The sequence below is a fragment of the Canis lupus genome, chromosome 6, assembly GCF_048164855.1.
Source record: "Canis lupus baileyi chromosome 6, mCanLup2.hap1, whole genome shotgun sequence".
Classification (NCBI taxonomy): domain Eukaryota; kingdom Metazoa; phylum Chordata; class Mammalia; order Carnivora; family Canidae; genus Canis; species Canis lupus.
Genome location: NC_132843.1, coordinates 66,463,636 through 66,489,401, shown reverse-complemented (window position 1 = coordinate 66,489,401; position 25,766 = coordinate 66,463,636). Strand labels below are relative to the sequence as shown.

The window sequence follows — 25,766 nt, the reverse complement described above, 5'->3', positions numbered from 1 at the left end:
AATTAATTTCCACACCTAGTGCAATACTGGCTCACACTGAGTATCCGGTACAATTTTTTTTAGATGATTTAATTAAGTGGTTACTATTGGTCAACGGAAAGCATCAGTGAAGTATCTCTTATATGCCTAGGGTTGCACTGACCTGGACCTATAGGACCAGGGGTAGCTGTGGGGTGGGGAGAGGAGGCTGCGAGGAGGTAGTGAGGACACTGGGTGGCTGGTGGGGTCATTGCATGGGAATTTGGAAGTTGTAAAAAACAACCATGATCTATTTCACGATCATGCTATGGTTCACTCCAGTTTCTGTATTACCCAACACAGATAGTGAAAAAAGCACACAGTATTTGTTTTCTGGCATTTTATTATACATAATTCTTTATTAATTGGCATCCAGAGATCTGTAGTGTAATAACAATTCAGATTGGTTCCAGTGGCCCCTAGGCACCACAAAATGCCATAGTGTTTTCTGAATATCACCAATGAAGGATTCATTACACTGTGTTTGACATGATTTGAATGGTGTGTGCATTTTCTTGTGTTCAGAGTGTTTACAAATTATAATCCACATCGATTATTTAGAATAGTTATCACTTTTTTTGTTAAATTTTGTCAAATTAATCAAAGCTAGCTACACCAGATAACCAAAGAATCCCTGCATTGTTCTAGAAATCAGTCCTTTTAGCTTTAGAAATACTCTAGGACCTGGAGATGAATTCTGGACAGTTGTCGCATTGCCAGGTGGTGATTAGAACAAAGTCATAATTTTTAAGATGGATTGATAGCTCAGCAAACTTTGGATTTGCTGGGCAAATTCTCCAGCTGGCAAACTGGTATCACATCTGACTGGGTGTGCTTGTTTCTGTTGGCTGTCACTGAAAATGAGCCGTTAAGATTTACAAGAGAGTTACCAATGGTCATCTCAGGAAGAGTTTGACAGATTCTCTTCTTTCTTTCCCGACCTGACTGAATTCTGCAACTTTAGTGCCTTGGGTTGTTTCCATGTCCTTTTATACCTGTCCCATCTATTTTCTCAGTGATCAAGGTCAGGAGATGCTTGAGTTGAAACTGTTCTGTTGCAGGGTGATTGTCTTTAGATGCTTCCGCTATGGAACCTTAGAGTCAGGGATGACCTGAGTGGCCATCTCAATGATCCAGATGACTTTTTTTAGAGTACAGGGATTGCCAGGTCCCTCCAGTACAGTTTATTTGTTTTCTATATTGAGATCACAAATCTTATTGAAATCTGATTGGTGCTGGGCACCCATCTTTCCTGAAAAAAATACACATATAATTTGGATTCATTTTCGGGGGGTCCCTAGATTGCCATGCTGATTATGATGGAAAACTCCCACATTCTAGGGACAACTGGGTGGCTCAGCAGTTGAACATCTGCCTATGGCTCAGGTCGTGGTCCCAGGGTTCTGGGATCGAGTCCTGCATCAGGCTCCCCACAGGGAGCCTGCTTTTCCCACTGCCTATGTCTCTGCCTCTCTCTGTGTGTCTCTCATGAATAAATAAATAAAATCTTTTAAAAAGAGAAAATTCTCACATTCTGGGATGTTGAAATGCTGAACCATCAGGCATAGTTACTCCCAATCCAGCATCATATCCCTTAGATACAAGTATGACAGGAACTCTGTGTGAAGGAGCTAGTGAGATGTGTTTGCACTAGTGCATCAGCCAGACTGCCATGGTAAAATGCAAGCATTCTATCCAAAGAGCATTAATTCAATACAGGAGCTCTTTCTACATTAGCCTGATGGGTGGCCATCAAGCTTCCAGTGATGGGGTACTCTTGTTGTTAAGGTGTAGGACATTGAAATAGTCTTCCTTATAGCTTCCACCTGCTTGGTTTTTTTTTTTTCCTGTTTCTGTTCTGTAAAGCAATACAAACCCAGTCCACTTCTCATTAACTTAAGGTCCTATGGCTTTGAGTAGTGCCATAGACCAGAACTTTCTGTGATGATGGATATGTTTTTATCTGTGCTAATATAGTAGCCTGTAGCCCCATGTGGCTTTTAAGCACTTCATAGGTGGCTTTTGTGATTGAGTACTAAATTTTAAATTGTATTTAATTTTAATTAATTAATTAATTAATTTTTATTTTTATTTTATTATTATTTTTTTAATAAATTTATTTTTTATTGGTGTTCAATTTGTCAACATACAGAATAACACCCAGTACTCATCCCGTAATTTTAATTAATTTAAATTAAATAGCTACATACTATAGCTAGTGTCTACAGTATAGGACAGGAGAGGTAGAAAGAATAGATAATGAGTCAAGAAGCCTAAGTTCCTGTCTGAGCTCTGTAATTTGTTTGCTTTGTAATTGGGCAAGGTTTCCCTACCTTGGTGTCCAGGGCTTCTCATGCTCTACTCTACACATGGTAGCAAACTGCCTGAACCACAATAATCACTTTCTTTTCAACTGTTCCAATGGGCTACTAATGTCCAAAGGCACCAGATTCTGTGCTTTCTCTCTCCCCCTGACTTCCTGGCTTCAAGACTATACTCATTAGTCACTTCCTTCCTGAAGCCTTCCTTGATTTCTCTTGGCAGAGTAAGACCAACTCCCTCCTCTGGGCTCTCATATGGCACCTGGTTTATTACTTTATTCTGACACTTACCACTTAGCTTTAGTACTGGTTTTAAATCCCTGGAAGGCAGTGGACAGTATCTATTAGTTTTTAAATTACTAGAACATAGATCAGTGCTTATTAACACTGGCATTTAATACATTTTGTTTAAATTAAAAAACATTTTTTAGCTTTTTTTCTTTAAAGAAGTGGCATTATATGTCTGACTTGAGATCTCTCATAGTCAGCTATAAACCCTGAATCTTTTATATAAACTGATGACAGAGTTAGTTTTCTTTCACTCTGTTCTCAATTTAATTTTTGAGTCTAAATTCAGGACTCAGTGTTTATTTCAAGTACATTTTATCTCCTTTTGGTGCAACAGTCCTTCCTATAGAGATCCTTTGCAAGTGGGGACAGGGAACTAACTTTCATTGAGTATTCACCAAACTTCAGACTCTCTGCATTCTATATGTCTGTCTATCTATCTATCTATCCATCCATCCATCCATCCATCCATCCATCTCTCTATCTATCTATCTGAGAGAGTGTATGCCAGAGTGTGTGTGTGTGTGTGTGTGTGTATGTGTGTGTATGTGTATGTGTATATAAGAGCAGCGGGGGTAGAGGGGCGGGGGAAGGAGAGGGAGAGAGAGAATACCAAACAGCCTGCATGCTCAGTGCACAGACCAATGTGGGACTGAATCTTACAATCCTGAGATCATGACCTGAGCCCAAATCAAGAATTGGAGGCCCAACTGACTGAGCCACCCAGGTGCCCCAAGACTCTCTGCATTTAAATAAAACAATAATCCAGTGAGATAAATAATATCCACATTTAAAATATAGAAAAACTGAGACTATAGAAAATTAAATCACTTGCCAAAGGTCACCACTAGTGAGCTCGAACCCGAATGGTTTAACTTCAAGATTTAAGTGATTTCTACTATATGGTGTCTTCAGACTCTGCTGTTGAATGAGTGAGCTCTCTATCCAGAGCTCCACATCATCTGCAGACTGGATAAGCATGTGCTTTATACTTCCATTTGAGTAACTGATAAAAATGTGGTTAGGATTGGGGATCTCCCTTCCGCTTGTCATTAGTGCATTGGTCAGTGCTCAATGACTGTTCAGCTTTTCTGCACTATTCTTTAGCCAGCTTATATTTCTTTATTCAGTAAGAATTTTATGCAAGATATCCTTGTCACATGCTTTGCTGAATCAATACATGCTTTTATGACTATTTCATGTCTATTTTAGGCTAGGATATAGTGTTCCACTTTCTCCAAAGTCCACACTAAAATATCATTTTCAGAGACTCACTTAGACACTATTTTATTTCTTTACTAGAAAATAGAAGTGTCGAAGCCTAGAATCTCGGCAGGCAAAGGGATATTAGACATCATCTAGTCCATTGCCCGGCTGGTGAAATCTTCACCTTACTGTTGGGATGTACCAGTCCCTGCTTGGAAGCATTAGAGTGTCAAGGTTAAGAAGCTGGTCTCTGGATTCAAATCTTGGTGCCATTTCCACAACTTTTAGCTGTGTGCCTCAGGGAAACTATTTAACCTTGCTGTGCTTCAGATTTCTCAAACATAAAATGGAAATAGGAATTTTACCTATAAGGTGTATTATATAACATTTTTGAGATGAGATGGGATAGCACACATAAAATGTTAGAACAATGTTGGCATGTAATAAGCCGTGACTACAGCTTAGTTGTTAGGATTTGGTTAACTCTGGGTCAATCAACATTAAATCTCTGCAGTTAAGCATTCTTCTAATAACACCATCTCCTTTCTTCTGACTCGTTTTTTAAAAAAGATTTTATTTATTTATTCATGGGAGACACACAGAGGCAGAGACATAGGCAGAGGGAGAAGCAGGCTCCCTGGGGGGAACCTAATGTGGGATTCGATCCCAGGACCCTGGGATCACAACCTGGCCAAAGGCAGATGCTCCACCACTGAGCCACCCAGGTGCCCCATCCTTTTTTCTGACTCTTGTCAGGTTTTAACCTGAGCACCGTCAGTACCATGTAAGTGACTTTGTGTTGGTTTTGCAACCTCTGTGAGCCTCAGAGATTTCAGGTGTGAGGGGGAAATCACCTTCTCTGTTCACCTATCTTGCAAGAATAATGTATTTGGAAGCTGTTTGTAAACATGATAAATGTTAATGCTAAGCCTTAGTGTTGATATATCTAACATTTATTGAGTATTTATGAGGTGCCAGATTACTGTGCTTAGTTTGTCCCACAGATTATTGCCTTGATTCCTTGTGGCAGTTCTATAAAGTTAAGTATGTGTTCTTTTTTCCACATCCACGGTGTGGGGATTACAGTGTAGAGAGGTTAACTCCCTTGCCCACCTACACAGCAAGTGAAAGCTGGAAGCCTGGCTCAGAGCTTGGGCTCTCAACCACTGCAGCTAGATGGTCTTCCCGGGAGCCTCATTTCCCATCTCAAAGTTACTGAGTTTACCTTTTCTCTAAGATAAGTTTTTAAAAGGGGATCCCTGGGTGGTGCAGCGGTTTAGCACCTGCCTTTGGCCCAGGGCGCGATCCTGAAGACACGGGATCGAATCCCACGTCAGGCTCCCGGTGTATGGAGCCTGCTTCTCCCTCTGCCTGTGTCTCTGCCTCTCTCTGTGTGTGACTATCATAAAAAATTTTAAAAAGTTAAGTTTTTAAAATATCTGCATCAAAATTTGTCTTTCTTTGTATATTTCTAATACCAATTTTACACTGATGTTATCCCCAAGGATACATCTGGATTTATAACCCAGAAAAGGTATCTTCAGGAGCAATAAGATGTGGGATTCTCCCAGGAAACTTTTCATAAAAGCAGATCAGATCTTCAGAACCCTCAGCCTTAAATAAACACAGCGAATTTCATTTTTGTTTGTACAAAAATGATAGCCATGAGTTTCAGATGGCCAGATTGATGGCATGAGGAAGGATCTGTCCTAGAGTCCCACCTTGGCCTCTGAGCAGATTTCCTTCTCAGGGGTTGTTGGCCTTCTGGCAAACTACTCCTGATCTGTTTGGGTTTCTGAGTATTCTGGGTCTCCATCTCTGTTCTGTTAGAGAAGGATTGAACTCCATCAACTGTGGAAGAAGATTCTATAAGAGTTAGAGGGATGTGAGGGAGGAGGAACCTCCATGAGTTGGTGCCTAATGAGTTTGATGAAGGTATTATGATGAAGGTATCCTATCCTAGTCAGATAGGATACTGGAGGACGTCTTCCCTGAGGGCACTGGCTACAGCTGTGGATGGGAGTGGAGAACTATGATTTACTACTTGGCTTCTGGAAACCAGGTGAAAGATTTGAAAGAAATTAAGGAGTGAACCTAAAAAATATTAAAGGAATTGCCTCTTGTCTCTGCTAACTTTGGATTGTGTTTGCATGTGTTTGTGAATAACTGAGCCATATGGATGTTACAAGGATGCATGTGTTCTCCTGATCTGTTGATATGAGGAGCAGTTGAAGGGCGTGGGCTTGTCTGGAGGTGGGATGGGTGGGTGGGTGTGGTAACACAAGGAGGGAGCAGGTCTGGGGAATATGGGCCCATATACATTTAGAGGATCTGAGCCTTTTGGCAAAATAGCACTCCCTTCTCAAAGAGAGTTATGTATGTATATATTTATTTATTTTGGGGATCACTGTCTGCCTCCCCCCCACCCAAGGTGAAGATGTTACATATTTTCTGAGTAACCTCTTTCCCTGGTGATGATTATAGAGTAACAGATGCCCACCCCTGAATGCAAAGGCTCACAAAGCCTGAGCTCATTTAGACTGTTACAAATATCAGTAGACAAGCTCAAAAGGGCAAAGCAAAGGAATAGATTGTGGGAAATGAGAACTGTCCCAACAGCTATACACACTTCCACTGTGAAAGAGGCTGGTTTCAGAACAATCCTGCATAGTCATAACGCTTGTCATCTTTCCTTTCTGTTACCTTCATATATATATATTTTTTGTATAATATGAGAGTAATCTATTCCTCAGTATGGTTTTAATAAATGCCTGTTGTGTGACATTCTGTATGTGTTTTAGAGACGTATGTATCCTTTAGTTCCGTCTGAAGTGGACATTGTTGTTCTCATACTACAGATGATTAGTCCAAGGTTACAGGTAGATGTGATCTCACCAGTTCTACTGGTTGCTCTCTTTCCATTGTTGCACACTGCCTGCCTCAGGTCATACCAGAGACAGGCAGGCACTCTTCTCTAACAAAGCATCTTTTTAGGATGACTGTGAACTGCTTGCCTGTATCTGTAGCACCCACTGGGCATGAAGCTAAACCCATGGAAGAGTAAAGGATCAATAGATGGGAGAAGTGCAGAGATTCATCATCATGGTCATCATTAAATGGATCTGAGACATCTTGCCGTGTATCGTAGAAATGCGAGCTTGGGTTGGAATTGGGGCATTTTGCTGTTTTGTTTTCCCTTCACCAAAAGCTCCACCGCCATACTTCATCATTCTGCAGAGGACCTTTGATTTGGAAATGCCAATTCTTCCTCTCCTTTCGATATTAGCATGTAAAGTCAATTTTCTTTTTTTTTTCCAGCCCTCAAAGAAGTCTCTTGTTTCCTGGGATGCCCATAAGTTATTATGTGGACGAGTCAACTTTAATGACTCTTTCTTGAACTTTCATCTTACTGAATGCTTCTGCCTTTGCAGATTTTTAAGGAAATGGGAGTTGGGAGGACAGGAAGGCAATGGAAGACTCTCAGACTCTTACAGAGAGTGTAGAAAAGGCTTACAATGGGCTTATAGAAAAGCAGCTTTACATTCACCCCCGGCCACCATTATGAAGATTCTAGCTATCTTTTAGTGAAATTTTTGGCCAACTCAGCTTGCAATGGAGCTCCTTGAACATATAGAAACATTTCCATTGGTTTTGGACACTTTCAAGGTATTCCTAGGTGTGCCAGGAGTTCCATTTTGGATGTTATTGTTAGATTTCCTCTTTAATAGCTTCACTGAAGATGGCTTCTCTCAATTGTAGTAATAGATAACTCCTCTTTTATTCTTTACTATTTTCCCATCTTATTGTCTGTTAGCACCACAGAATAATAGTTTATTGTAGTAACAGTGACCCAAGAGAAACTCTTAGTAAATGGCAATGCAGGAACTAGGACCTGGGGCTCCTGACTCTTAAGTCCAGGGATCTTTTGATCACATTTCCTTTTTTCTTTCCTTGGTACCCTTTCTCTGCTTAGTCATCTTCCTTCTAGCCCCTTCTCATCATTTTATTAGTAAGTATGTGTTTTGTGTTTGTCTTGGATTGGGGCATAGGAGGCTAGACATAGGGATTGTGATTAATAAGAACAGACTTAATTAAGGAGTGGGAATGGATAAGAGAAGGTTAATTCAAGAGAGGCCAACCAGCACTAATCCAACGAGAATGGGAAGCAGTGATTCAGAACAATGGTTAATGTTCTCCTTTCCCAAAAATTGTTGCTATAGAGAATCCTTTATGAGTTGCTGGACAACTTTATGAATTGATAATACTGTACTCAGTAGGTAATGGACTTCTCCCCAGTCAAAAACCAAGGCCATGTCTTAGCATATGGAAGAATGGATGCTCCCACAAGCGCTTATCTTGGAATGTTTTCTGGACTCTTAAGTGGCCTTAGGAAAGTTCCCTTCCTATCCAGACTCTACCTTAAGAAATATGCTCTTGAGAACAATTGAGTAGTTTGCAGATGGAGGAAGTAAATTCAAATAAAAAGATCCTTTTCCTTTAGAATACTCAGTTCAAGTCAAGAAACCGGGGAGTTTAATTGACTGTTCTGATAATAGATTCCTAAGCTTTTCAGGGTGTGGGACTATGAATCCAGAAAGGTTTGTAGTCCTGGCTCTGGAAAAGTCTCCCTCCACCTCAGAGCTCAGTTATCTACATCTGTGAAATGAAAGTAATGGGACTGTTAATAGAACTCTAAGGCATCTTCCGGTTCTTACCTCTGTGCTTCCTGGAGTCTAGTTTCTCCTTTTGTTATCTCACTTGAGTTGAGGATACCATTAGGTTTCATGGCCTCCAGCATCTCTGGCAGTATTCTTTACCCTTGCTGCATTAGAATCAGTGTGGGAACTTCTAGAAATGCTAGTGCCCAGATGGTACCTGAGACAAATCAGAATTTCTAGAGATAGGATACCCATATCCTTAATTTTTAAAAGCTTCCCAGGTCATTCTGTGTGCAGCCAAGGCCGAGATCCAATGATCTTCTAGAATGAGAGGTGAGATTTTACCTCCTTCAGGTAAAAAGCTCAGCTCTTAATATGTTTTTGTTCTCTTATGCTTTCTCATATGTCCTATGTTCTCCCATATGTTTTTGTCTCTTATGCTTTCATCGTGTGTATTGGCCGATTCCTCTCAGTTCTTTTGCAGGCCATGGTGAAATAGCAGGAGCCCCTGGGTATCCCAGACTTCAACCTGAGAGATTGAGGTGATTAATCAAGTATCATGACTCATGACACTGGCAAACCATTCACCTGTGCTGTTTCTGGCACATATCCAGCTGCACAGGTGCCAGCCTTCTTTGATCAGGGTGATGCTCAGACTTCATGAATGCAGGTCTAGCTAAGTGGACAGCTTGAAGGTGAGGGACAGAGTGAGTCATGGTGACCCAGAAGGCCCTTGAACAAGCGACTGAAGACTCGTTGAAGTTGCTTCCTATCCATTTGTTAACTCTTCATTAGAACAAGTGTTCATCCAGTTCAGTGATCAAATACAAGAATCTCCTCCTCGATATCCTTAAAAGTCTCCTGGAGACATAGAACTTGCAGTAAGTGGTGTGTTGGAACTGGCTAGGGCTAGCTCTTACGTGCTCCTTATGTGTATCTTTGCAACACTGTCAAGTTGGGAGCTTAAAATTAGTTGTGGAGGGAGTATTTATACTCCAGAAACTGGCAAATGCTATACACCAGGGCTTCCCATCCTTTAGAGAGACTGGTTGTTAAACATTTATTAGTACAACATTCAGCTGACTTCTTAACAAACTCGTCCATTCCCTTGTGGAAGAGTGAAGCTGCTCTTCTGTCTCCCCACACATCTGCCTGTGGGTGGCTGTTCTCCCCTTTGATCTTACCCTCCAGGATGACTTAGTGCCTAGCCCACACTATAAGCTAGTCCTTCAGATATTTGAAAACAGCTATGCCATCTCTCTCAAAATTTCCCTTCCCAAGCTGTATATCCTTAGTGCCTTTAACATTTTCTCATATGGTTTGGAAGCTCAGTGGGTGTCTTTGAACACTGGGGTACACTTGCTGGGTTTTCAAAGGAAAACAAAAATTCTCTCACAGATGATCTGTGGACTCTTGCATAAAAGCCTTTTCATTTTCTTTGTACATTCGGGTACTATGTGTCACCCCACGAAGCAAGTGTGGATGTGAAGTTAGTGGATAGTCTTGGGTGTGGTTGCTGGTGGCAGCCCACATTCTTCTTTCCCTACAATGTGCGCTGCTGCCAGCACTCTTGATGGGCTCGAATTTGTCAGAGTAGCATCAAAACACAGATTGTGGTTTCTGAAACAGGTCATTTTCCTGCTGCTATTTTGTTTTCTTCCAGAGGCTTTTAATATTACCACTTTCTTTCTTCCCTTTGCTGTAGTGTTCAATCATCTGTCCCCTGATCACCAAAACTGTGTATTGAATGACAGTATTCTGAGCCTGGGACTGAATCAGACATGTACCAAGTAGATTTGTTAAGACGTATCCACCTGACTGAAACTGAGGCAGAAGAAGGAAGAAGGCTGGTGCTGTTAGTTCCTCAGGACTGCCACTCCCCATTCTCTTGGAATTGGAGCTCAGATGAGTCTGGAGCTGAGCTCAGGATTGGTTAGCCAAATTCACAATAATGTGAGCTTCTTTTCGATCATCTTGTATAGAGTCGGGGATATGGGAGTTAGGAAAGTTTTTTGGTCTGATAGCAGTCAGTGGAAGGTTGAATGTGGCTTCCTTCACAACCAACGTTAAAAGGATAATGCTAGGGATCTTTTTTGTTGAGTAACTGAGTCTATTGACTTCCATAGGAGAACAGTGGGCCTGTGCAAGCAAGAGAGAGCCTTTTGGGGGAGGGGAGGTCTTTGCCTCTTTGCTATATTCTCAATATTGCTTTCTTTGTCTTTCATTCATAGGATTTAAGTCTTTAGGAGTAGGTGTAATGGCATTTCCATCTTCTTGACAGAGAGCGAGCGAGAGAGAGAATGGGAGAGGTGTGTATGTGTGTTCAGGACTGCCTGTCAGATGGTGAATTTGAACAGAAGCAGCTGTTGTCATGGTGATGGCAGGTTGCATCCCACCACCATGGAAACCAAAGTTAAAAAACTGATGTTAAGGCTGGAAGTCACATGATACATTTTTGTTTTGTTTTGTTTTGTTTTAAAAAAAGAAAAGGGGTTTGGTTTTTCAATCTGATCTTTTTTTTTTAAAGACGAAGTTGGGTGGCAAGAAAAAAATGTGATAAGGAAAGCGGTGAGCTAGTGAAATGGGACAGCATGAAGTCTGCAGAGCCTTCTACCACATTCTCCTCTGCTTGGTAACAGTGCATTTTCCTGTCATGGGGGCAGAGCGGGAGGAGGAGATACTGCGTGAATTTCCAGATTTTCACCCTTTGCACTGCTCTCTGTCATGTGGAGAAGCACAGGTGTTGAGTCCTCCTGACCTTCGGTGGGGATGTGTGGTCCAGCCTCTGCTGATCAGTCCAGGACAGAGGCCGGAAACCTAAAATTAAGGACTGAGACAAGAGAAGGAAATGGAATCGAGGGTGTGACTGGCTCCAGATATGAGAGTGGTTCATGCATTGATAAGTTGAGATGATTAACATTGTCTTTCAGGAAATTGAAAAATTCATCTGTAGTCTCTCAGAACGCCAACCCTTCAGTCTATTCCCTTTTCTGGATTAGTCTTTGGGCTACGTTGTTCTGCTAGGTCAGCTGCAGGAGCAAGTGCAAAGAAGTCTGGAAGGAGCCCATCCAGGAGCACATTAGCCTCTGAGCCAGGTTCCTTGCACCTCAGCTTAGCTCTTAACCTGGCCTTTCACCTGGGCGGGTTGGGGTGAGCAGGAGAAGGCTTCTGGAGAGGCATTAGGGGGCCCTCTTAGATCTTCATCTTTTTATCTCATACTTGCTTTCACTTCCATACCATGACCTGAACAAAAAGTAAGGCATCCCTGCAGGAAGGAGAGCTGGCCCCAGGTCTGTTTTAACAGGGTGCAGTTTAAATTTTCTTTTTGATCTGAAGGGTTGAAGACCTGCATGCGTGGCCTGTATGAGCAGGCCAGGAGACAGCTATTCCTGCCTCTAGGAAGGGTAAAGAAGGTGAGGAGGGGTGCAGACAACTTGGTGGAAATCATAGTGGTGGCTCTGGCCACGTCTGGGTTTGAGGCACAAGGGCTTGTCTCTTCAATGTTATTGGTCCCTCCAGGACAGATGTATCGTTCTTAGCAACCCAGGCAAGGAGGATGTGATCTCACCAGCATGATCTCACTGCATTTCCATCAGGGTCTGTAGGAGCTGGAGCCGGACTTCTGTGATGGTTCAATCCCTCCTGTTCTTAGCCCTGGCCTTGGGTGTGATTAATGCCCCTTCTAATCACTGGGAGAGATTGCATCAGAGCCATCAGCTTCATAAATCCTCCCCTGGGGACTGGTATTTGGATGTGCTTTCCATGTTCCCTAGGGGTTCTGGGGCCAAATGTCTTTGCTGTCTTCCTGGAGGCCCATTACCATATTTATATTTTTTAAATTCTTTATTGCAGTGGGTCTCTTCAGTGTCAGCTCTCGGTTGCAGCCAGCCAGCCCCCTCCCAGAGGCTGTGACCACTAACAGTTGCTTATCCCAAAGCTTAGAGTCACAGCAGATGCTTAAAGAGTAATTTGGTAGAATAATAAAAATGACTGTGTATTTGTATAGCACCTTATGGTTTTCGAAGGACTTTATATTCATGGGTCATTCTAGACTTTGAACCTTCTGTATTTCGTATTTGGTTCTGTGGGAATGGATGGCAATGCTTTTCCCTGCCTTGAGTGCCATGTTGGGGCACATTTTGCAGTGGGAACCCTAGCTCTGGTTTACCATTACCAGTCTACATTTCTCCATTGCATTGTAGGTCTCTGGGAAGATTCTGGTTTTTCTCATAGAAAAAAAAGTAGTGTGGAAGCCTTGGATGGCTGCATTTCATTATCGTTCATATTTAAAATGTCTCTCTAGTGTGGTGCTCGAGGAAATCACAGATTAGGCAGGGCCCCTTCCCTCTGACTGTCTTTGAAGTAACATCCCACTTGTCAGAATGGCCCAGGCCAACTTCTGAGGACTCTTTCATCTTTTAGAATTAGACCCCCCAAATATAGGCAGCTGGGATGGAAGGAGAGGAAGGGAGATAGATCTTGCAGGGAGAGAGTGTTCTGGCCCAGGGCTGAGGGATGGAAATAGGTAAAGGAGGCTGAGCCAAGCCTTCCCTGAGACTGTGGGCTATTCTAGACTCCCCCAGGAGTTTTCAGGAAGTGTGTGAAGTGGCCACAGGCTGTTCCCCACAAAAGTGGATTCTCCATTAGGCCTGGAGTCAGAGAGAGCACAGCATTCTCTCCCTGGTGGCCTTTCAGCCTCTCTGAGTACATTCCATCTCCTTAGTGTGCTCTGATGTCACAGCTCTGAGAAGACACAGCTGAGAGCAGAAGGGATCTAGGATCAGCATCCTGGTGGTAGTGAAGATGCATGTTTCTCCTGGAGTATCCTAGGAGTGCTGCTCGAGGCCTAAATCTATCCCATCCCTGTGCCTGCAGATCTACCCCTGAGAGGTGTTGGCAGGTAAGGCTCTGCCGGTCTGGGCATGAGGAGGGCTCCTCTCCCAGGCAGGTCCCCAGGGCTTCATTGACAAGCAGAGCCAGCACCACAACTGTGGCCTATAGGGCAGCCCTCTTCCTTGCCCTGGCTTTCTGTGCTTCAGGAAGGAAATGAACAAATGGCAGGTGTGCAGGCCAAGTAGTGCTGCTCAAATTAGCTGTGTTGCTAAGGAAACAAGTCAACCGTTGGAAGGAAGGAGCATCGGGTAAAAGAGATAAATCAATAAGCGAACCTATTTTTGTCATTTCCCTAATGATTGTCTTGAAGCTGCTAGACGGGAAGGGGAGAGATGGAGCGACACAGGTCCTCATTAACCGGCTCAGAGGGAGAGAGAGGAGTGAAGGGGTGTTTGGGGAGATTGCCAGGAAAGTGGATGAAATGAGGCCCCGAGTGAGCAGATAGTGAGACAGATATGGGAGAGGAGGCGTCTTGGCAGGTTTCAAAGCATTTCCGTGGCCATTTCCTCCTTGGGTCTGGTCCCTTTGTTCTCCTGCATAAGGTCCTCTCAGAAACCTTGTGCTGCTTTCCATGACCCACAGGATGGGATGGTTTTATTGTGTTGGTTTATGTTTTTTCAAAAACATATAGCTTTAATTGATTTTATAATTATAAATTAATACATACTTGTTATAACATTCAAGCCAATGCATAAAGGAGTAGAAAAGAAAGTGAAAGTAACCCTACTATCCCAAGAAAATGCATTATCCTTCTAGCATGACAGATTTTTTTTCCTTTGCTCCTTTCTCAAAAATCTTTTTTACGTTAAAGGGATCTTCTATGCATGCTGGTTTCTATTTTTGAATAGCTAATGTGCGTACACAAAGTCTAGTACAAAAAGTTCAAGTGGGTGCACAGTGTGGAGAAAATATGAGATACCTTTGCAAGGATACCTCTGACTCTGGTTTCTCTATGCAATTCACTTATCGATCAATTGATTCATTAATTAGGAGATAATTATTGGGTTCCTATTGTGTGATGGACATAAGGGGTCCAGAGGTGAATAGGACAGGCAAAGCCCTTGCCCTTAGGCTCCCACACTCACTGCCCTGCTAGTTCTGTTTATTCAAGATCTCCGACTACAGTCTGGACATCAAGGAGAGATACAGGTCTCCAAAATGTGTTTGGTGTCCGGCACAGAATGTAATGGGAACCACTGAATTCCTGGGCAGAAGGAATCAGAGTCCTGGACAGTCTTCCATTACCATCTCTCAAAGGGCCTTGTCCTTTGAGGCCTTGGCAACGTGGAGCTTCCTTTGACCTTTCCAGGTCACATCTTTTGTCTAGTCTGAGGTGGATTCCCTTGGCCCCTGGGCCATTATTTGCAGTCCAGTCTCTTCCCTTGGGAGATATAGTGGAGCCACAAGCCTTAGAGCCAAGTTCATTTAGCTTGAAGTTATGAGGGTAGATGAGAAGAAATGGGAGTGGCACCTTTGAGTCAGCTCCCAAGGGTGGGGTGGGGGGCGGGAGCCCAAGGCCCGAGCCAGAGCGAGTGATTATGGGGCAGCCCTTGTGATGGCTCCTCAGTGGAGCTGCTGCTAGGGGATGCCTCCCATTCATTCACACCTGCAGTGAACATTGAGTCAGCTCCTACCATGTATCAGGGGCTCTGGTAAGCACCACCATTGGAGAGATGAGCATGAACACATCCTTGCTTTTGAGCTATAGTTTCTTGGGGGAGACAAATGAGGAGAAATAATAAAATTGTACAATGTAAAGAGCTCTGGGACACAGGGAGAAACCTTCACAGAGGTGATGTTTTAGTGTGCTCTTGACATACGACCAGAAAAGAGCAAGAAAGCCCATGGCAGGTAGAGGCAAAAGTGCCAAGATGTTGGCACCCATTCTTCATACTCTCTTCAGAAAGAGAAGGAGATGAGGGGGGAGGGAAAGGGCTGGAAGGGAGAGTGGTTGGGCTCCAGCCAGAAATGGATGTCCTCTCCCAAGATTTCCCAGTGACCATCCTTTTTGTCGTCTAGTCCACAGATACATCGGATTCCCATAGTCTCACCTCTTCTTCTGCAGCGAAATCTCACCTCACATTCTTCATTGCCCCAAACGCGAATTCATCCTGAGGTGGAGATGAGCTGTAAGGTCTAAAGGGACATGCCTCCCAAGGATATGTGTGTTTAAACAGGTTCCAAATTCCAAGCCTGGGGACAGCTGCTCTGCATGGGTCCTTAGACACCAGACCTTAGGCAGAGGATTCGGGTTGGGAAAGACATGGCAGTGGGTTCTTCTCAGAACCTCTGAGTTACCAAACCCTCACTTTTCAGTCGTGGCCTCCAGGGCTTTAGACAGTGCCATTCATTGAGACCTCATGAATTCTCAGCCATGCGGATGTCTGGCCAGTCACAGGAAGTTGGGTTCATTAGCACCTGGGGCCAGGAGTCTTTCACCTGCCCTGAGCCCCCCAGCAGTGGTGCTGGCCACACCTTCCTGAAGCTAGCCCTGGACATTCTTGAGTAGGTGAGCTGACGGGTCCTTGTAGGGAGTTGGATGCTTCAGTGATCTGGCTAGGGAGATGCGGGTGTGGGAGTGCGAGCAAGGAGTAGATGCCTCAGAGGGGCTGCAACAGTTCAAGCAGGCATGTGAGGGAGAAAGGCCTGGGGGGCATACAGCTACCATGACCTGTCATGCCTGCAAGTCAGCAGCTATGAGCTGTTAACTTTGAAGTTGGTGGTTATTACTTGAAGGTTTTCAGGGGAAGAAACCTGAACCCCAGAAAGCAACCCTAGAACCTGAGCAGACCAATGAGAGCTCATGATGTTTGCCACTTGTACGAGAGCATTCATGCTGGTTCCCAGGCCACATGCTAGGTTTGTCAGACCCACTGAGCAGCTCCTCTGAACTCACTTGGGGCGGGTACCTTCAGCCTTGGCAAAGGGCAGCTGAGCCCCACACTCTGTGAATAGTTTTGCCAGGAGTAAGGATGAGGCAAGAGGTGGCTCAGGCACTAGATTCCCTCCTGCCAGAGCACCAGCCCTCCTTCCACACCTTGGGGCCAGCAGTGACATCTGGCCTTTGTATCAGAGCTTCCCAAATAACGTTCCTCTGATTCCTTGCCCAGGAGAGGTGTTCTGATAAGAGGATGATACGGTGAAGTGAGTTAGGGAATGCTGTGTATCACTCCCACACCCTTTGGTGGGAGGCCTTGTGCACTGTTTACAGTAGTACTAAAGGCTGCAGGAAGTCCTGCTGGGAGAAACCTGCTCACTTTCCTGAATTCCAGCTCTCCCCCATTTATTTGATTGCAAATTCCTATAGTACTAGCATCCCATGGCCTGCATTTTAGGAACAGTGCCTAAATGCCCTCTACTTCTGTTGCTATTTGTCAGTGGCTGGTCGGCATGTTCTCAGGAAATGGCTGGATGCCTGGGCCACCACTTCTTCCATGCTCCCATTTGGGTCTGGGGGATTCTGGGTATCTGAGGGCTATGGGACACCAGGTTCTGGTGTGGTCCCTGGTCACTCTACACTTGGCCAGGGCTAATGATGAGAAGGAGGGGAACCACCCTCTGTGATCAGTGGGTGCTGGTGGCCCTGGGTGGGTCGTGGGTAGGGGCTTGTCCCAAGAAAGTGGGCATGCATGCTAGAGGGGCCTCTGTGGAGCGTGTCTGCTGGCATGTTTAGCTCTCAGGGGCCTAGTTTGGTACCTAGAGAGACTGCAGGAGGAGGAACGGCTGGGCATACTGAGGGACTATCCATGTGTTTAGAGTCTCCTCTGACTGGGATGGTTTAAACAAGCACAGTGGGGCGTGGAGGCAGGGAGTCGGCTCTGAAGTCCTCTGAGCCCATCCCGTTTACAGAGCAGCAGAAGCCAGCAGAGCTGTCCCTAGGGCGTGTGTCCTGGGTGAACACCGGGGCTGTGTGGGAAGGAAGGATGGGCAGCATGCAGGAGAGTGGGTGCATGGTGAGGGGGAGGAGACGGCACCAGGCACCGAGGAGTGAGAATGAAATGCTCTGGAGGCTCCGGTGCAGCTCCCGTCTCACCCGCTGCAGCCTCTCATTCCAGCACCAGGGCCCGAGCAACAGAGGGGCAGCTCACATCTCCTACATGCCACCTCTGCATGTAGGTGCCCTGTGCCCTGCCCTTCCGCAGAGATGCACTGAATGCCCACTTCCCACTGACGCCAATACCATGATGGGGATGGGGAGGCCTCAGGGGCCTGATTAGGATTTGTACTCCCTGGGGAAAACTCTAGGCCCTACAGGCTACACAGCAGGCCTGGATATATCAGGGAGACCGGGAGGATGGTCCCTTGCCTTCCCTCCACTTGGCCAGATCTACTCTTTTCTCCTGCCTGGCTTCCAGAAGCTGCCAGAGCATAGGTTGCTTGGCAAGACCAGTGGCATCAGCTCACTTGTGTTTGTCACAGCAGTAGCTACGGAATGAAAGCCACCATGCAGAATGACTTGACTCTGGAAACCAGTGATTCCCTCTCCTCTATTAACAGTTCCCCACTCCTGCTCCCCCACCCTGGGCTCGTGGCACCCCCTTCCTCCAGGGGTCAGGATGCAGGCACTTGAATCACAGTCCTGTTGTTCAGAAAGGCTCAGGGAGCCCCCTCATCTGTCTGCAGAAAAATGCAATGGGAAAAAAGCCTGGATTCATTATCCGTTCATTTGTAGTTTGGTTCTTAGACGCTCTGAGTTTTCTGTCCTGGACTAAGTCTTCTGATGTGTCTCTCTGCTCTCTGTGAAGAAGCTTAGGAGAAAATGAGGGAGGCAAGGCAGGCTTCTCCTGACCCCATGAAATATTTTTCTGAATTGGATATTGAAATAGAAGAGAGCTCACATGGAGAGAATTCTTCTTTTTCCAAGGGTTCTTCTACTCAGTTGAACAGGGGTTCTAGGGGAGGAGACCCCCGCCGTGATTCCCAGAGGCAGCAGCAGCCAGCCACAGCTGGATTCTGGCTGAAGCGTCCTCGTCCAGCACCGCAGTCGAAGCCAGGGAAGAACGGGAGCCTGCCTGCCACTGCATCAGTGTCCCTTCCTTCTTTCCATTTGTTTTCAGCCCTGCTTACTCCCGGCTATGCCATTGAATTCCCTAAGTATCTGGAGTGCCAGCCAGATCTCTAACTATACCATTTGTTGGCTACATTCCTCCTTTTCTTGGAGAAAGTGCTTTGTGTTGAGAGCCCCATCAGAAATGGTTATAGTTCCTCATGCTGAGGACCCTCCACTGCCCGGCCTGCCTGCTTGCCGAGAGAGATCATGCATCCTGCACAGACATCGTATGGGTTTTGATGAAGTTTGCGGATTTATGTGCATGGCCATCTTGGAGGCTGCATTCCTCTCTTTGGTGAATCTGTTCCTTAACTTCATCTTTCCTACGCCGTTTGAGTACATGATTTTGGCAACCATCATTGCCAACTGCATTGTCTTGGCCCTGGAACAGCATCTTCCTGAGGATGACAAGACCCCGATGTCCCGCAGACTGGTATGTGCCTCCTTCCATCTCATCTTTACCCTGGTCCTTTCTCTTCCCTGGTTCCCTTCTCCTTTGCTTTATCACCTGGCCCCCTTCCTTTCACCCTTCCCTACGTTTCTGTGAGGAGTTTTTCTTTGCTGAGGGATAGACAGGTGACAAGCCTCATTGGGATTCATAAGGATAAGACCTTTTTAACTCCTACTCCCTGGAAGTTCTGAGGGCATCACAAACACTTGTGTATACATTACTTGGCAGCCAGACAAGAAGAAAGGGGAGGCACAGGGGCCATCCACTTCGCTTCCCTTCCTAAGGAACTTTGGAAGTAAGAGATAAGGATGCTCAAAGCTTATGTGCATTCATGATGATGAACTTCGTAGATGTTATGCCCATATTCTCCTTAAAGCAATGAACCACATGTGCAGTGTGTTCTCCCTAGAGAGGGCAAACTAATTGCTTAAAATCCAAATGTGTGGATTAGCAGTTCCAGCCTGATTACCTGCAGGTGAGAACCCTTAAGCTTCCAGGGTAAGTGAAGGCCAGCGATGGAAAAGCCACCTCCTCCAAGGCAAGCCAGAAATATCAGTCATCCAACCTGGGAAGAAGTCTGGCTTGGGTGTGATCCCCCCACACCCATCCATCTCTGTGGCTGGCTCCCCTGAGGCTCCCTGAGTCGTTCAGTGAGTGTACTCACTTCCCACCTGTGCCTGCGGCTGGCCCCATGCAGATGTCCAGGTGTCATGTAGGAGAGAGGAATGATCAGAGTGGAGAGGGTGGCTGGGGTGTCTTTGTCTGCATCTGATGCAGCATATTCCCTCCCTTACCGGTACCTCTGCTCCTCATCCTGCAGGAGAAGACAGAGCCGTATTTCATTGGGATCTTTTGCTTTGAAGCCGGTATCAAAATTGTGGCCCTGGGGTTCATCTTTCATAAGGGCTCGTACCTCCGCAATGGCTGGAATGTCATGGACTTCATCGTGGTCCTCAGTGGGTGAGTCTTCTTCCTGTGTCTCTCCTTTTTTTGTGTGAGGGGACATGCCTGTGTTGTCACAAAGTGACTGGTGCAAGGAACCCAGGAGTGGGAAGGCAGAGGGACTGAGGACAAGATTTCTCATGGGGCCAGACTGTAGGTGATCCACCTGCAGGGGGATATGGGTCTGTGGAGATGCATGCGGCCTTCTGTAGAGGTTACAGAACCAAGGTGTGTGGTTTGCAGTCTTCTGGTTTTCCATTTCATGTTTGGCTAGTGCTGGACACACACATCCCAGTGAGTCTTTTCACTAAAGCCATCAGCTTTCCCTAGCCTGAGGGGCACCCACCACAGATGGCCCCAAATGCTATAAGGTGCAGTGTTTCTTTGAATGTTGGAAAGACTCCCAAAGATATTTTCGTAACTGATCATTGAGGCTTGTGTCCTGACAACAGAATTTTTTATTGATTTGCGGATTTATTAACATGAAGAGGTAATAAAACTGAGTCACATTCAAATGTTTGATAAGTAATACTAAATGGTTGCTGATGCAGTGTCATAGGCAGCATATATTTATTGGCAGTAGATTTATTTAAATATTTTATAAATCTTTTTTTTGGAAAATGAATACAGTCTGCCTCTATTGGGGCCTATCCAGTGCTGTTAGCCACATATGTGATGGTCCTTCAGGCTTGTGATAATGGGCATGCCTCTCTGGGTTCTTGTGGTTTCTTGTTGTTGTTTCTGTCAGATGACTTTCGTACCTGCATGGGAGGGTAGGGGTCCAGGCCTTGCGGGAACGCCCCTGTCCTGTGTGGGTATGGCAGGAAGGGGTGTGACATGGAAATTCCCATACCCAGTTGCTTGCCAGACAGTAGTTCAAACCTGTGTGGAAAAGAGGAGAATATAGTAGAAAAATGAGGAGGGGGAATGAGGAATCACCATTATGATTGCCCAGAGGAGAGGAGGACAAAGAGGATATTTCTTTCAGGAAACAGAGGACTGGAGGTAGATAAAGCCTGAGGAAAATAAGAGCTTATAATATTCATGTCTACTCATTATCTTGTGGAATACACATAATACTCATACTTTTAACCTTCACACCAGTGGTGAGTAAGTGAAAAAGAAGTTGAAGGTGTAAAGGACTGGAATGTTCAGATGGAGCTTGTAAGCAACCAACCCCTCAATATAGGGAACCGGTAAATAGAGAAGACGATGTTTAAAAACATCTGTTGCCTTATAAAAGGATTTTCTGAACATTATTCTTGTAAAAGAAAATTCTACTGAATTTTAAATATGATTTAGTCTATAGAGATAATTTGTACATAGTATTTCAGAAGTGCATGGTTGTAGACAATGCCGCACACCTGGGCAGTTTTTTTTCATGTTTTATTTTTTCAGCTTTATTGAGGTATGATTGACAGATATAAATTGTATATATTTAAGGTGTGCAATGCGATGTTTAGGTATACATCGCAAAATGATTACCACAATCAAGCTAATTAACATATCTATCATCTCACATAGTTACCTGTTTTGTGTGTGTGGTGAGAACACTTGAGCTCTACTGTCAGCAAATTTCAAGCGTACGGTACACTATTATTAACTATAGTCACCATGCTGGTCTCCAGGACTTAGTCATCTGTAGCTGATTGTTTGTACTCTTTGACCAGCTTATCCCTCACCCGCAATACCTAGTAAGTCCCATTCATTTCTCTGTTACTATGAGTTCAATATTTTTTTATTCAGTATTTTTTTTTATTTTATTTTTATTGGTGTTCAATTTACCAACATACAGAATAACCCCCAGTGCCCGTCACCCAATCACTCCCACCCCCCGCCCTCCTCCCCTTCTACCACCCCTAGTTCGTTTCCCAGAGTTAGCAGTCTTTACATTCTGTCTCCCTTTCTGATATTTCCCACACATTTCTTCTCCCTTCCCTTATATTCCCTTTCACTATTATTTATATTCCCCAAATGAATGAGAACATATAATGTTTGTCCTTCTCCGATAAATGAGACCACACAGGAGTTCAATATTTTTTTAAAGACTCTATGTATAAATGAGATCACGCAGTCTCTTTCTTTTCAGTGCTTGGGTTATTTCACTTCGCATAATGCCCTTCAAGTTTATCTGTTTTATTGCAAATGGCAGGATTTCCTTCTTTTTTTAAGGCTAAATAATATTCCCGTGTGTGTGTGTGTGTGTGTATTTCTTTCTCCATTCATCTACCAATGGACATTTAGGTTGTTTTCATATCTTGACTATTGTGAATGAAGCCACAGTGAACGTGGAGGTGTAAGTCTCTCTTCAAGACAGTGATTTTATTGCCTTTGGATATATACTCAGAAGTGGAAATGCTGGATTTATGGTAAATTTTTTAGGAACCTCTATGCTGTTTTCCACGGTGACGGTGCCAATTTACATTCCCGCCAACAGTGCATGGGGGTTCCCTTTTCTCTTCATCCTCACCAAAGTGTATTATCTTCTGACTTTTTTGATAATAGCTTGGTGATGTTTTAGGTGTCCCTAGAATAAGTAAAGTCTACTATAGAGTGAAAGGCCTAAATGAGACTCTGAGTCATTTAGAAATATTGTGATTCTTTCTGGGACAAAAGTACTATATGTATATTATATGTTAAGATTCTGTGGGGATCCCTGGGTGGCTCAGTGGTTGAGTGTCTGTCTGCCTTTGGTCCAGGGTGTGATCCCGGAGTTCCGGGATCGAGTCCCACATTGGGCTCTGATGTGAGGAGCCTGCTTCTCCCTCTGCCTATGTCTCTGCCTTCTCTCTGTGTCTCTCATGAATAAATAAATAAAATCTTAAAAAAAAGGATTCTGTGAATTGTTGGTCCTGCTGAGTTCTATGTGTCAGAGGCCATTTGAAATTTCTCATCTGTTTGTTTGTTTGTTTGTTTGTTTAGAGAGTGGGGGGGAGGGGCAGAAGGTGAGGGGGAGGGAATATAAGGGAAGGGAGAAGAAATGTGTGGGAAATATCAGAAAGGGAGACAGAACGTAAAGACTGCGAACTCTGGGAGAGAGACTCTTAAGCAGGCTCTATGCCCAGCACAGAACCTGATGTGGGGCTTGATCTCACAACCCTGAGATCATGACCTGAGCTGAAATCAAGAATTGGACGCTTAACCAACTGAACCATCCAGGCACCCCTCATCCATTTATTTTTATTTTAAACTATTATGTGTACATTAAAGAAAATATGGGAAAGTCAAAAGAGAAAAAACAATTCACTGATCAAGAAGAACTCATAACTATTGGTGGTATTTCCTTCCAGCCCTTTTAATGCTAAGGAAGCTTTCTTTTCAATGCTTAACATTTTGCTGCCTTTTCTCAATATAGAATGGGCATAGTACATATTACTCCATATTTTGGTAACAGTCTATAATGCTTGACCAGCAGCTTATTAAATGGATATACACAGAAGATGTGTACTTTTCCATTTTTACGATTATTTGATACCAAGATCTGCCTTCTGGTTTGGGCTTCTCTGATTAATTACTAAAAGTGTTCTGATGTACATCTTTAGGATATCACATTTTAAGAGGCATTATGGTGGGTAGAAGTACTAATACAGGTGACTCTGCCATTCTGGTGTGGGGTCTGGGAGCTAGGATGTATGAGGTAAGATGGTGGAACTGGACCCTTTGACACGATGAGACAAGACTGCTGGAAGCTGGAAGCACTATCTTCTCATAAGGGTTGCCACATGGCTCGAGGAGCAGATTTGGAGGAGTCACCAGGGGCTGTTGCCCAGCCAGGAAGGCCCTCCGTGTCCTCGCCTACATGTATGGGGGTGCACACGAGTGGGCAAAAGTGGTGACCCTTAGGCCAAGTCACTTATCCTCTTTGTTCTCCCCCTACTCAGCCTTCCAGCCTCCCACTCTTTGTGGCTCTTCAGATTTTGCTGAAAGGCCACCACTGTCCATCTGAACCAATAGGACTTCATCCCTGTTCCTCATCCCTGATTTTTCTCTCTCCTTAATTCCCATGCAGATGTACTCCAGGGAAAGGGCTTGGCACTCTTGAGATTGGTGCTGAGGGTTGCAGTTTGATACCACAGGAATAGATACTCAAATTTAGTGTTATGTTCACACAGTGCCTTCATGCACCACATTGCAGGGCTTCTATGGTGTGCATTTCTCAAGCTCTAGCATCTTCAACATCAGCCTGTGTCTTACAATAATGATGTTATATAGTTTCATTGACAGCATTTTCCTTTCTGTCTTTACTAAGAAGGAAATCAGGGGGCATCTTACAACTCTTGGGGTCTCAGAAGCAGTGAAACCCAGGGAGACGGCAGATCAGGCTTTTGCTGTGAATCATCTAGTACTCAGGTTAAGTGCTCAGCCCAAGATCAACTGCTTCTTGATCTCAGATCCAGGAGTTGGAACTGTGCCCTTTGACCTAGGGCTGGTACTTCGCCTGGGACAGCCCCCTCCTCAGGCTTCTTGCCATCTGCCTCTGCAGCAGTTGCTGCTGGCAGCTCCTCGTTCCCAGCTCAGCTCCAGGTGTCACCTCACATTCTCCTCTCATGTACAGGGGTAATGACAGGTGCTGGCGTATGATATGGTGCCTCAGGCTGAGGCTGCACAACTTCTCAGCTCTGTGTGTGACCGGGGTGGAGGGCGTGGGATGGGGGTGCTGAGGTGTCAGCTGGTTCTGTGAAAGACCTTCTATCAGTGACCTTTGCTAAGGAATGGGGAGCTGGGGCCACTCCGTATTGCCTGTACCTCTGACCTTCCAACCTCTGGTATTCTTAGGTCTGTAAATTGAGAGAGCTCATGATTTAGAAAGTTAATATATGTGCTTTATTCATCTAATCCTCAGAATCCCACAAATGAGATCTTATTATCCTCAGTTTAGAGACAAAGAGACAGGTTCAGAGAGGGTATGTGCCTAACTAGGAGGCACTTGATCCAGGACTTTGGCCCTCATCTTTTGGCACCAAGGTCCTTCTTCCTACTCATTTTCCCACACTGTCAGCCACCTGCCAACCTCCTGGGCTCCGGGACTCTGTGGTTCCAAAGCAGCGTGATTGCATGTCTTTCAGTTCCCTTGATGCAGTGTGGGATGGGCAGGGAGGGGCATAATTTGGCAAATATCCCCAACCTAAAGCTGAGGCTTTCCTTGTTGACTTGAGGAGGACCAGAGTCCCATTTGTCCATCCTAAGACTTGTGTCTGTGGGCTTGGAATAAAACTCCCTGCTCTGTGGTTAAGAAGGCATGTTACTTAGCTCTCGTGGGCTTAATGTATAAAAACTGAATCACGACTTCGTTAATTGGTGTGTTGGTTCATTCACTCATTTATCTATTCATTTTTTTTAACAAACTTGTATTGTGGAATACTCAAGCAGATGCTGGGACTAAGATACACCAAAGTGAATATATTCTCATGTCTCCTATAAAAGACAGTAGAATGGAATGACAAATTCCATTCCTTTAACAACCTATTATCTTATATAACTTGGGATCTCTCGTATTGGTCACAATTCAGGACATGCTATTTCTAAACAGTTGTTAGGCCACTTGGAAAATTCTAAATTATTTGAAGTCATTATTCTGTATTAGACTTTTTAATAATCATAGCACCTGGAAATGATGGGCAAGCGATCGAGGAGGATGGGAACTCAAAGATGTGCCTAAACCATTGCTGAAAACAGGGAAGTAAGGGCAAGGACTGTCTTTCAACTTTGTTCATCTCTGTAGCCCCAGAGCATGGATTGTAGTAGATAGTACATGTAGTAAATGCTACTTGAATCAAATCACTTGCTTCATCCCAGAATCTCTTGTTACCTATGGGATAGAAGAGAGTACTGAGGAAAGCCTGGGACCAGGAGTGGGGAAGGGTTGTCTATTCCCAGTCCTTCCCCTTGATCTACAGCATCTCTCTCATGGAGCTAGGACTCACCCCAGCTTGCTCCCA

The 25,766-nt window shown here is 44.6% G+C and overlaps 1 protein-coding gene across 11 annotated transcripts in view; it reads left to right on the top strand.

The window, feature by feature from the left end:
• The window catches only part of CACNA1E (calcium voltage-gated channel subunit alpha1 E), a 387,895-nt gene that overhangs the window by 79,110 nt on the left and 283,019 nt on the right, over positions 1 to 25,766 (top strand). For all 11 annotated transcript variants that reach the window (XM_072831014.1, XM_072831009.1, XM_072831018.1 and 8 more), the window contains exons 3-4: positions 18,762 to 18,867; positions 19,706 to 19,845. In XM_072831014.1, the coding sequence (XP_072687115.1) occupies positions 18,762 to 18,867; positions 19,706 to 19,845 (246 nt within the window). The remainder of the gene's footprint in view (positions 1 to 18,761; positions 18,868 to 19,705; positions 19,846 to 25,766) is intronic.